The 13,232-nt window shown below is 34.9% G+C and overlaps 1 protein-coding gene across 2 annotated transcripts in view; it reads left to right on the forward strand.

The window, feature by feature from the left end:
- Adgrv1 (adhesion G protein-coupled receptor V1) overlaps positions 1-13,232 on the forward strand; it is a 548,667-nt gene that overhangs the window by 116,215 nt on the left and 419,220 nt on the right. For both annotated transcript variants that reach the window (XM_048811397.1, XM_048811398.1), the window contains 5 exons: positions 3,781-3,996; positions 6,717-6,932; positions 7,646-7,890; positions 9,141-9,322; positions 10,124-10,935. In XM_048811397.1, coding sequence (XP_048667354.1) covers positions 3,781-3,996; positions 6,717-6,932; positions 7,646-7,890; positions 9,141-9,322; positions 10,124-10,935 — 1,671 coding nt within the window. The remainder of the gene's footprint in view (positions 1-3,780; positions 3,997-6,716; positions 6,933-7,645; positions 7,891-9,140; positions 9,323-10,123; positions 10,936-13,232) is intronic.

Genomic DNA, 13,232 nt, shown 5'->3' on the forward strand with positions numbered 1-13,232 from the left:
GTGTCTATGTTCATCAAGGATAATGGTCTGAAATTTTCTTTCCTTGATGTGTCTTTGTCTGGTTTGGTATCAGCGTGATACTAGCTTCATAGACTGAGTTTGGAAGGGTTCCCTCTTTTGAAAAATAAGTATTTTTAAATTTCATTCCTGATTTCTTCTGTTATCCATTCATCATTCAATAGTGTATTATTCAGTTTACAGGTGTTAGAGTAGCTTCTATTTATTATTTTATCTTTGGTTTCTAATTTCATTCCATTATGATCTGATAGGATGCAAGGTATTATCTCTATTTTTTGTTTTTGCTAAGAGATGCTTTGTGGGTATAAGATATGATCTATTTCAGAGAAGAATCCATGTGCTGATGAAAAGAAAGTGTATTCAGTCATTGATGGATGAAACATTCTATATATGCCTGTAAAGTCTAAATTATTATTCATATTTTTTAGTTCTATACCTTCTTTGGTTTTTGGTTGGAGGATCTATCGAGTAGTGAAAGAGGTGTGTTAAAGTCACCCAGTATTATTTTGTTGTGGTCTATTTGCTTCTTGAATTTGAGAAGGGTTTGTTTGATGTACATAGATGCTCCATTGTTTGTGGCAAAAGTATTTACACTTATTATGTCTTGTTGATGTATAATTCCTTTAAGCAGTATGAAATATCCTTCTTTGTATCTTGTGATTAACTTTGGCTTGCAGTCCACTTTATCTGATATGAGGATAGCAACCCCTGCTTGTTTATGAGATCTATGTGAATGATGTTTTCATCCCTTCTTTTAGCCTTCAGTCTGTGGATGTCTTTACCTATGAGGTAAGTCTCTTTGGAGATGGCATATTGTAGGGCCTTTTTTAAAAAATCCAATCTTCAAGTCTTTGTTTTTTGATTGATGAGTTTAGGTCATTTATATTCAACGTTGTTATTGAGATATGATAATTATTCCCTGTCATTTTGATTTACTTCTGGTTTTTAATTAGAATTTGTTTCGCCATGATTCAGTGTTCTTTTAGTGTAGTTCCTCCCTTTGCTGGTTTTCATTTTTGTTTTTCATTTCTTCTTCATAAAATATCACATTGAGTATGTTTTGTAGTGTAGGCTTTCTAGTTGTAAATTCTTTCAATTTTTGTTTATCAGGGAAAGTTTTTATTTCATCATCAATTCTGAAGCTTAATTTTGCTGGGTATAGTATTCTTGACTGGCTTCCACTTTCTTTCAGAGCTTGGTATATATTTTTCCAAGACCTCCCAGCTTTGAGGATCTGATTTGAGAAATCATCTGAGATCTGGATTGGTTTCCCTATAATGTTACCTGTCTTCTTATCTGGCAGCATTTAAAATTCTTTCCTTATTTTTATCTTTATCCCTATGTATGTTAGGCATTTTCATAATAATGTGCCTTAATGAGGGTAAATTTGTATATTTGTGGTCCTGTAATCCTCCTGTATTTGATTTTATATTTCATTCATTAGTTTTGGAAATTTTCTGATATTATTTCACTGAAAAGATTGTGCATTCCTTTTGTTTGTATCTCCCAGCCTTTATTTATCCCAATAAATCTTTATTTATTCAGGTTATCCCATATTTCTTAAAAGTTCTGTTCATGGTCTCTTGATATTTTTTTCTCTACAGTCAACTTTGTTTTCAAGATTATATATTTTGTCTTCATTGTATGAAATTCTATCTTCCAAGTGATTTAGTCTGTTGGTGATGCTTTTAATTGTATTTTTAATTTGGAATTGATATCTTCATTTTGAATATTTCTGCTGTTTTGTTGTTGTTTCAGAATCTTTATTCCTTTATTGAAGTGATCTATCACTTCCTATATTTTCTCTCTGACTTCACTCCTTATTCAGTCCTTTACTTCACAGATCAGTTTAACTATGTACATTTTGAACTTATTTTCTGACATTTCCTCCACTGTGGTGTCAATGGATTCTGTTATTGGAGTATCTCGGTTTGTTCCGGACAATTTGCTCCTTGCTTTTTCATGTTGTTTGTGTGTCCACCTTTCTAACAGTATGGATCTGAGGCAGTAGAGTTTCTGCCCCCTGGACTTATGGTATCCCTGAAGGTTTCCAGAACCTCACTCTTTAGGGGAAGACAAATAATAACAACAACCAATGCAAACAATATACAACATTAAACCAAATAGTTTCTATTATGATGTCTACAGTGTTAATTATCACAATAAACAGAAATGATATGATCAGCTGTTGTCTACAATGAAAACAGCAAATTTGCAAAAGGGTTTTCCATTTCAAATGGTGGACAGGGGGAGAACAGAAGCGATATAGAATGTGATGGTTATGAGGGAGGAGGAAAGAAGATAGATGTAAAAAATTGAGTGAAAGAGAGAACAATACAGATAGGCTGTTAGTGGAAGAAAAGAGAGAATCAAGCAAAACAGGTAAGAGAAAAAATATATATGTATATGTAAAGTAAAAATTTTTTAAAAATGAAAGAATACAAAACAAAACTCCTAGTCCTCAAAAAACTGACCCATGAAAAAATGACTGCCTTCAAAAATGCTCACTGAGAAGCTGCTGTCTGCTTTCTTGGTTTCATGCCACAGAACAGTCAGGAAAGCAATCTCCTTTATTCTGTCATCTTATAAACTTGCTGATGACTCAAATTTTAGTAGACAAATCAGTGTAGGGCCTGCTAGGATCTTTGCTGCTCTATTCTAAGTATAATCATCAACTTCCATGAGAGGAGCAGCTGTTAGCACCTGCACCTGAGTGCAGGGCAGGGTGCCCAGTGGTGGAGAGCCAAAGGTCAGGTAGCTGATATGGTGGGGATCATAAATAGGAAGTAAGAAAATGAGGCCAACCATTTAGTACACCTCCTCATTGTGTCTGATAGGTACTAGTAGAGGATCTTACATGAGTTCTTCAACTTCTTTATGCCTGATTCCTAGTCTGCTGAATAATATATATTTATCCCTGTCTTTATCTGTCTCGGCAGATGAATGGATAAGAAAATATGGTATAGGGGAGATTATTTGACTCTCAAAGAGAATGAAATACTGCTATTTGTGGCAAAATGGATGGAACTGGAGAACTTTATCAAAAGTGAAATAAGCCAGGCACAGAAAGATAAATACTGCATATTCTCACTTATGTGAAGAAGCTAAATATGTTGATCTCAAAAAAGAGAGTAGATGGCTAGAGTGATTATTACAGGCTAGGAAAGGTAGTAGCAAGTGAAGAGAGAGGGAAGTTGGATTATAGGTATTCAAATACAGTTAGATGGGAGGAGTAAATTCTGGTGTTCTGTAGTGCAGTGGGGTGACTGGAGTCTGCAGCTGGTCTTTAAGCTCAAGGAACTTAGAAGGAAATGCCTTTTCTACTCAGTTTCATAACCAGAGTGCTGTTTTTCTTTAGTGGCATGATGATGAACTAAATAGAAGCACATAATTCTGTAGGCTCATTATGACTTGTAATATCATGTAAATTGATGATTAATTATACTTGAACCATTTCACTGCTTTTTCAGAAGTTTCCAATACTTATTAAAAATACTTGTGTAGGGTAATCTTTCCTTTGCCAAGCTTTTATATGAAGAAAAATCTCCCTAGATTGTAAGATGCAAGAGAGCAGGGATTTTCTATTTACTTTATTTTTGTATTTCCAATTTCTAGTTTAATGGTGGTGCATATACAGATTTAAATCCTTTGAAATATAAATAGTAGAGAGAGACATCTGGCTGATGCAGTTTTATTGAGGCTTCTTGATGACTTTTAACCCGTTTTTAGAAATTTGATATATTAGCTTTTCTTCTCTTTTAGTTCCAAATTCTCCACGCCTGGGACCTAAGGTAGAAACTGTAGCCCATCTAATTATCCTGGCCAACGACAATGCATTTGGAACCCTTCAGCTTTCAGCGCCAGTGGTTCGAGTGACAGAAAATCATGTTGGACCTATTATCAATGTGACTAGAACAGGAGGAGCATTTGCAGATGTTTCTGTGAAGTTTAAAGCTGTGCCAATAACTGCAGTAGCTGGTAAGAAAAGATATCTAAGGAGCAGCGAAGTGTTTTAAAGGGTCATGTGTCTGGATTAACAAAGCCACATAAGGACATAATTCGAAAAATCAACTAGAAAGCATCAGTACTCTTGTGTCTGTTTAGATACCAATCTAGAGATTTTACATATCTGTGACTCCAAATTGGTAGAATTCATGAAAAGACACTGGTAAAATTGTACCAAAATTCAAAAGTTATGACAGCTGAAGTATGCACAAGCCAATGAAAAGTAAACTAAGGATGTCATTGGCTTTCTCTGATTTTTTTTCATTTTTTGAAAGGGTTTCATGTGTAAATGACTACTAAGGAATGCAGGAAAAAATGAGTAGCCATTAATTTTGGTTCTTTGGAGTAGGCTTATCTGCCATTATCTTACTTGTTTATTTATGAAGAATATGGAAGAGACAATGATTAGCATTGACTATTTTATGTATAAGCAGAATGATTTGACTGCCAAATGCACACATTTGGAGACTGCCTTCTTTGATACAGGAGATCCAGAATTTAGAGAGAGATTTGCCCAATAACAGTTCAGTTAGAATTCTAGTGTTCACTCAAAGGAACAGGAGTGTGAATGAGGGGGATATGATGCCTGATTTAAAATATAAATCATCTGAACATGATTCTTGCTAAAAAAAAGACAACAAGCCTGGGCTGGGGCTGTACTTCAGTGGCAAACAACTTGCCTAGCATGTGTGAGGCACTGGGTTTGATCCAAAAAGTAGGCCCAAATCTCCATCATGTCAGATTAGGCCCTGACTTTCTTAATAAGACTCCCACAGTACAAGAATTAAAACCAATAATCAATAAATGGGATGGAGTCAAACTAAAAAGCTTCTTCTCAGCAAAAGAAACAATCAGTGAGGTGAATAAAGAGCCTACAGAATGGGGGCAAATTTTACCACAAGCACATCAGATAGAGAACTAATCTCTAGGATATATAAAGTACTCAAAAACCTTACCATCAAAAAACCCACAAATAACCCAGTTAATAAATGGGCCAAGGAACTGAAGAGACACTTCTCACAAGAGGATATACAATCAATCAACAAACATATGAAAAAATGTTCAATATCTCTAGCAGTTAGAGAAATGCAAATCAAAACTACTCTAAGATTTCATCTCACTCCAGTCAGAATGGCAGCTATTATGAATACGAACAACAATAAGTGTTGGTGAGGATGTGGGGAAAAAGGCACACTCATACTTTGCTGGTGGGACTATAAATTGATGCAGCCAATCTGGAAAGCAGTATGGAGATTCCTTGGAAAACTTGGAATGGAACCACCATTTGACCCAGCTATCCCACTCCTTGGTTTATACCCAAAGGACTTAAAAACAGCATACTACAGGGACACAGCCATATCAATGTTTATAACAGCACAATTCACAATAGTTAAAATGTGGAACCAACCCAGATGCCCTTCAGTAGATGAATGGATAGGGAAACTTTGGTATATATACAGAGTGGAACATTACTCAGCATTAAAAGAGAATAAACTCATGGCATTTGCAGTAAATGCATGGAATTGGCGAATATAATGCCAAGTAAAGCAAGCCAATCCCAAAAAACCAAAGACTGAATGTTTTCTTTGATATGAGGTTGCTGACTCATAATGGTGATGGGGGCAGAGGATGGGAGGAATGTTGGAACTTTAGATAGAGCAAAGGGGAGGGAGGGGAAGGGAGGGAGCAAGAGGGTAGGAATGATGGTGGAATGAGTTAGACATCATTACCCTAAGTACATGTATGCAGACACGAATGGTGTGAAAATACTTTGTGTACAATTAGTGATTTAAAAAATCACTATGCTCTCTATGTGTAATATGAAATGAATTGCATTCTGCCATCATGTATAACAGAGTAGAATAAATAAATAATTTAAAATAAATAAATAAGTAAATAAAATGAAGGCATTCTGTCCATCTTCAAAAAAGAAAAAAAAAAGGAAAAACAAGCCAGGCTTACCTCATCTGTGCACATTAGAGGATGCACAAACCGAAGAATGCCTGACTGTCTCTAGACAACCTCATCTATTGACAGGTGGGGGGAATTAGTGTTCTGAGGAGTTAGCCTGTAGGATCCAAAGGGAATCTCCCTCCTTTCCTTATCCAGTGCTTGTTTTCTTGCCACCCTGAGCAATACTCAGCAGCAGCTTTTTATCCAGCTTTGTAGGAAAGTTTATCATTTCCAGCTGTATCACTGAGGATGCTAACATGCCGTTTCTGCAATAGTATAGTTTATTTCCCCAGTGAAATTGGAATTCTAGTTCTTTTCTTTGTTCTAAAGTATTGTACTCTTTATTTATTTATTTATTTATTTATTTATTTATTTATTTATTTATTTATTTTTGTAGAGAAGGAACCATGTTATGGTAATGATTGTCTATCTCACTCTAAAGAGAGAGAAGGAAGGAGGGAGGCAGAGAATCAATCTATAGTAAAGTATATAAACATCTTCCTGAAAATGAAGACATGAAGTTGAACAACCTTAAGAAGTTTTTTCCATTATCTTATGATATTATCAAATCCAACTTTTATTAGTTTTAGAAAACTTTGTTTAGAATAGATATTGTTAATATCCTCGAAAATGTCTCCCCAAGTGTACCATAAAGTTTGGGGTAAATATTGTTTCCCTAGTGTGTGGAATGTTTATCATATTCTGAATAAATGTTAACATTTTACTTTTTGTCTTTGCAGGTGAAGATTACAGTATAGCTTCATCAGATGTGGTCTTGCTGGAAGGGGAAACCAGTAAAGCTGTGCCAATATACATCATTAACGACATCTACCCTGAACTGGAAGAATCTTTCCTTGTGCAGCTGCTGAATCAAACAACAGGAGGAGCGAAACTAGGGGCTTTGACAGAGGCTGTCATTATTATTGAGGCTTCTGATGACCCCTATGGATTATTTGGTAATTGTGCTTGTTCGCACCTCTCTTTTACTTGTTTGTATAAGTCAAGTATAATGGCCATTTCTTTTCTGTAGAGACTCAGAATTGATTTGATTAAGTGTTCTTTTTTAACTGTTTATTAGTGATACATAGGACCCCTATGTAGACTGACAGGCATGGATAGTAATTTTTTTTTAAAAAAGTAAGTAAATCACCCCTTAACATAGAGATGGAAATCACGAACTTTTATCTTTCTGTTCAGACTTGGTTCCCAGATGCATTTTGTGAGTCTTAGGTAATTCCTTTAAAAATTAATTTGTAGAAATTGCCATTTAGATCTGACTTTCTGGGCTTTCCTGATAAGTAAGAAAATCTGGCAACATCAAGCCTCCCTTTCCTGCATAGTATCAATCATGGGAGCAAATAGCAACTACCCCTGGGGACTAGGCAGGACGTTTGTATAGTTAGCCAAGTTCCCACTGGATTATTTCACTCATGGCTGGTATATACATGACCCCTGTTGACATCTCACTTTATGATTTCTGTTGTTAGCACAATGAAAAATAACGGTTGGAAACTTTGGCAGGCCTGACAAAGTTGTGTCACAGCATGGTACCCTGATTTTGTGGAGTGTAGCTACATAGGTAGCTTAGGGGGAGAAAGAATCCACTGTAGAAGGGTCCTTGTTAGTTCTGTGTTGACTCAGTTATACTTTGTATCCGTCTGCCCTCCAGGTTTTCAGATCACTAAACTTATTGTAGAGGAACCTGAGTTTAACTCAGTGAAGGTAAACCTGCCAATAATTCGAAATTCTGGGACACTCGGCAATGTTACTATTGAGTGGGTTGCCACCATTAATGGACAGCTTGCTACTGGCGACCTGCGAGTTGTCTCAGGTAATGTGACCTTTGCCCCTGGGGAAACCATTCAAACCTTGTTGTTAGAGGTCCTGGCTGACGACGTTCCGGAGACTGAAGAGGTGAGAGGAATGGCTAGTATAGAATGACACTGTAAATTGTGCCTTGTCTTATAGTGACTAGAACAGATGACTCTGGCTATGACATTTTAGAGAGGATGTCAGATAAATTATTTCTGCAAGAATGTTCAAAGTATGGTAGTATAAAAGTGATCTTTACAAATAACAAGAGGAGGAATATTCTAGAAATAGATTTTGTCTACATGAGATTTTATTAGTATACGATTTTTTTGTGCAATTACATTGTATTTTTCAATAATGGTGTTAAATAATTAAAAATATATAAAACTATGTTCATTTTTTTCTACATTTGTTTTTATTAATTTGTATTCATGGTCTCTTTTGGCTTGGATGCAAGCCAATCTTTTTTAAGTGTAGATTTTGACTTTCCACTCTTCATTTATTATCCTTCAACTATTATTGAGAGTTTACTATCTAACTGTATCATTCTTACTCTAATTTCAGAGCTTATTTAACAAATAAGCTCGGTAATTTTCCTGTTTTATATTTTTCATGATGAAGAAGCAATATGGCAACTAAAATTAAGAGTCTCAGTGGGAAAGTTGATTCATCCATCACTAACATATTGTCTGAAGATAATTTTATTTTATGAAATTCCAGTATTACTAAAGCTTAGACCTTATAACAGTATTATATTAGCATTTATTCTTTAATAGTATTAAATTTTATAGGAGTCCATAAAATTTCTCTTGAATGCAAATCATAATTCAATTCTAAAATATTATTCATTTATATGTAGAAAACATTTCTCTTTCCTTTTTTCTAAAGGTTGCAATACAATATGATGTTTTTTCTTATAAGATTTGTCAGAATTTCCATTCAAGATAACATGGGAAATAAAGCATAATAGATTGAACTCTGAGCTAAAATGCATATGCAATATTTCCCCTCAATAAAAAGGTATAGGACATAAAAGTCATATCATTGAAATGATAAACATAAATAGGAATCTTAAAATTGATTTATATGATTATAAAACTGAATATTAAGGAATTTAAACAGCCTGTATTTCTTATGTATAATCATGCTCTATTATTAAGTTGATAATGAATTATTCTATTCTAAGCTGGGTTTGCAAATGTTTTGGGGGAGTTTTCTTTGAATCCATTTATGCTTAGTCTATTTTATTTTTCTGCTTGTATGGATATGTTTGCTGATTTTTTTACCTGCATCATTCTTACTCTAATTTCAGAGCTGGGATGCTGTTAAGGAAGTTTTCACTCTATTTTTAGGTTATCCAAGTGCAACTAACTGATGCCTCTGGTGGAGGCACTATTGGGTTAGATGGAGTGGCAAATATTATTATTCCTGCCAATGATAATCCATATGGCACAGTAGCCTTTGTTCAGTCAGTTTATCGTGTTCAAGAGCCTCTGGAAAGAAGTTCCTGTGCTAACATCACTGTCAGGCGAAGGTATAAGAGGTGGCTGCTCACATATTGGGAGTGATTATGGGTGATTATGGAATTATGGGTGGTGAAGAAGGATCCCCCTACAATTAAATAGTTTGGATTTGATGGTTTTTCCATATTATGATTTATTTTATAGGTAAATGTGTTGGTTGAATTATGTTTATTAATAAAATGATCCATCATACTTATACCTATTGTTAGTGAAATGAATAGTAGATTATACACCTTTTTGTTTTCTAATCTCATAAATTTATTACTTTAATCTAGAGTCTGTAGAACTTAAATACAACTTTAAGTTAAAGAACACTCAGATGTTGTTTGAAGTGCTTGATTTTCAGATTCTGTTTTTTTCCTGCATTTCTTTTTGAAGGCAGCGTAGTTTACACTGAGCTCCTTTAGGAACAGATAATGTAGGATTGAGGGACCTTAGAGCAAGTCATTACATTTCTTCCAAATGTACTGTTATTATTGTTATCTTCAGTAAAACCTAGTAATTAAAACTCATTTTGTAATTCTGCTTGGAAATTCTGAAATTGATACCATTTGCATATCTTGCAAGATATTTTCATAGCTCAATTAAAAAGTAAATATTATTAAAAAATCATTATTTGATTGAAAACTAGCAAAAGTTCCCTACCTAAGAAAAAAATGTTTGAAGACATGCAATTAAGAAGCATGTTGTATTTGTATTATTATTTTAAACATAAAAAAAGAAAAACCACAATCAGCACTGCTCTTTTGTTTGTACAATATGCAGATTACTTTGAGTGCTTAACCTGTCTTAATTGTCCCTCCATCTTTTAGTGGAGGGCACTTTGGGCAGCTGTTGTTGTTCTACAGTACTTCCGACATTGATGTAGTGGCTCTTGCAGTTGAGGAAGGTGAAGATTTACTGTCCTACTATGAATCACCAATTCAAGGGGTGCCTGACCCACTTTGGAGAACTTGGGTGAATGTCTCTGCAGCGGGGGAGCCCCAGTACACCTGTGCCACTCTGTGCCTCAAAGAACATGCTTGCTCGGCGTTTTCATTTTTCAGTGCTTCTGAGGGTCCTCAGTGTTTTTGGATGACATCCTCCATCAACCCATCTATCAATCATTCAGACTTCTGGACCTACAAGAAAAACATGACCAGGGTAGCATCTCTTTTTAGTGGTCAAGCTGTGGCTGGTAGTGACTATGAGCCTGTGACAAGGCAGTGGGCCATAATGCTGGAAGGTGATGAAATTGCAAATCTCACAGTTTCTATTCTTCCTGATGATTTTCCAGAGATGGATGAGAGTTTCCTAATTTCTCTCCTTGAAGTTCATCTCATGAACATCACAGCCACTTTTGAAAATCAGCCAACCATTGGACAGCCAAATACTTCTACAGTTACCATAGCACTAAATGGTGATGTCTTTGGAGTGTTTGTGATTTATAGTATTAGTCCCAATACCTCCGAAGATGGCTTGTTTGTCGAAGTTCAGGAGCAGCCTCAGACCTCAGTGGAGCTGGTGATCCACAGGACAGGAGGCAGCTTAGGTCAGGTGACTGTTGAATGGCGTGTTGTTGGTGGAACAGCTACTGAAGGTTTAGATTTTATAGGTGCTGGAGACATTCTGACTTTTGCTGAAGGTGAGTCATGGTTCTAAATGGATTTCAGTTTTCCCTGGTAAGGTCATTAGAGTCAATTTTTTGGATAATGTTCAAGACAATTCTTGCTAATATGTGTATTCCTGTATGCATATTCTTGCTAACTTGTAGAAGTATAGTATGGTTTTGGAAAAAATAGGACTTGATTAGCTTATTAATGATTGATGTGACATATTTAGGTAGACATGACTCTGCATGTATCTTTTTAGTTATTGAATAGTATAGTTTATTGATTATAGTGTTTATCGATTTTCAGGGAATATGTGAATTTTATTCATTTATCCATGATAGCAATGCCTTTAGAGGCAACCATAAGGCAGGTTTTAATTTTGTAAGAAAAATTACAAGAATGTTATGTACTTAAAACCACTATATGGGTAGGCAGTACTACCTAGGCAAATGTGTAAGCATTTTCAAATACACTAGACAAGTCGGGATAAATCGTCAATGAAAATAACTTAAAAGTTAAATAGCATAAAATTTGGTGACCACATTCACATTAAATTAAACAGTGTAAATTAATCTATAATTCTGTTCTTAAACTTAGGTGGGATTTAAAAATTTTTATCAGTATTATAATTATATATAATATGGTCAACAAATTAGAATTAGGGTCAGATTCACTGATTTTTTTTTTAAGGACTAGTCCAATCATCTAATATTTAAGATCAGAAAAGTTCATATGTTTAAAATAGTTTAATTGGTGTCTGGGGTTGTGGCTCAGTGGTACAGTGCTTGCTTAGCATGAGTGAAGCACTGGGTTTGATTTCCAGAACCACATTAAAAACAAACAAACAAACATAAAAAACTAAATAAACAAAACAAAGGTATTTAGTTTAATTGGGTGTGGGAAAGTTTTTACTGAAATCATTGTTGAAATCCTGCTTTGGGCAATTATAGACTCCATAAAATTTTTTTAATAAAGTGTTTTCCTGATTGAAAAAGTAGTGACTACTCATAAGATCCTCACAATATGCAATGAAGTGAAGGAAATAAATCTTTAAAACTTTTTTTTTTTAGTTGTAGTCAGACACAATACCTTTATTTATTTATTTATTTTTATGTGGTGCTCAGGATTGAACCCAATGCCTCACATTTGCTAGGCATTTGCTCTACAACTGAGCCACCACCCCAGCCTGGAAATAAATCTTAATTCATAGTTCCATATCTAGGATCAGCCCATTATATCTGTTGTTTAACTTTTTAACGCAAACACTTTTTTTCATAAACTAGTTAGGGGTATGGTACAGGCATCCTTTGAAAAGGTAAACTTTTGAAGCTTCTAGTCAGCACTATGTTTTATAATATGGTTTTAAAATAGTAGAAAACATTTTTGTAATGGCTTAGCAAATGACTTGGGGAATAGGGGAATATGATGTAATTGATGGAAGGGGGTAGTTTGGTAATTGATAACATTTTTCCCTTGTTTCAAAAGAAATAATGAAAATGTAATGAGGATGGAGTGGTGATAAAAATTTAGATTTTCTGTTGGCTCTGCAAACTACAAAGAAAGTTATCATACAGAGTAATAGCATTATATAAATTATTATTTTCTTGAATTATAATTTTTGCATCACATAAAATGGACTGTATTTCATAGCTAACTTAGATTATTAGATAATATCTACTGTCTTGAGGCAATCTCATCACTGCATCAGGATCAGGAGGGAAAGAACATCAGCATTTAATTTGCTTTCTCCTAACTTTTCTTTTTTACTCTCTTTTATCCTCTTCCTAGAGTGGGGAGGAAGTAAATTGGGACACCATGGGCTGAACCACAGATGCAGTATTTGCTTTTAGGATGCTCACTGGTGCCCTATCTACTACTGGGGTCCTAGATCAAATTGCAAAGCAAATTACTAGGCCCCTCTGGCCATCCTGCCTGCCTTTGAATTTATTTTCTGCCTGCTTCCCACAGTGCTCTACATCCTAGAAGTTGGTACTTGACATTGTCTAATTACCCAAAGACTTATCTTATTCATGCTGGTTCTTTTACTCGTATTTGTCATCCATTTCCCGCCCCTATCCCATTCTGCCATTTTGATCACAATTCCCTATGTGCTTCTGGTTTTTCAGGGAGGTGTTAGGTTGAATACCTGATTAAAAATTTTCCACAATAATGCCAGAATGAGAATGAGACCCCATTGTCTTTAAAGGAACTGTTCTTAGATATAAAATGCTTTTAAAGCTTATTCTCTACTTAGGTCATTGTTTTTTAAAGACCAGGAAATAAAGCTACGATTCTTTGAAATAATTCTACCCTTTAACTTTTTAGTAAC

Source organism: Marmota marmota, unplaced genomic scaffold (assembly GCF_001458135.2).
Source record: "Marmota marmota marmota unplaced genomic scaffold, marMar, whole genome shotgun sequence".
NCBI lineage: Eukaryota > Metazoa > Chordata > Mammalia > Rodentia > Sciuridae > Marmota > Marmota marmota.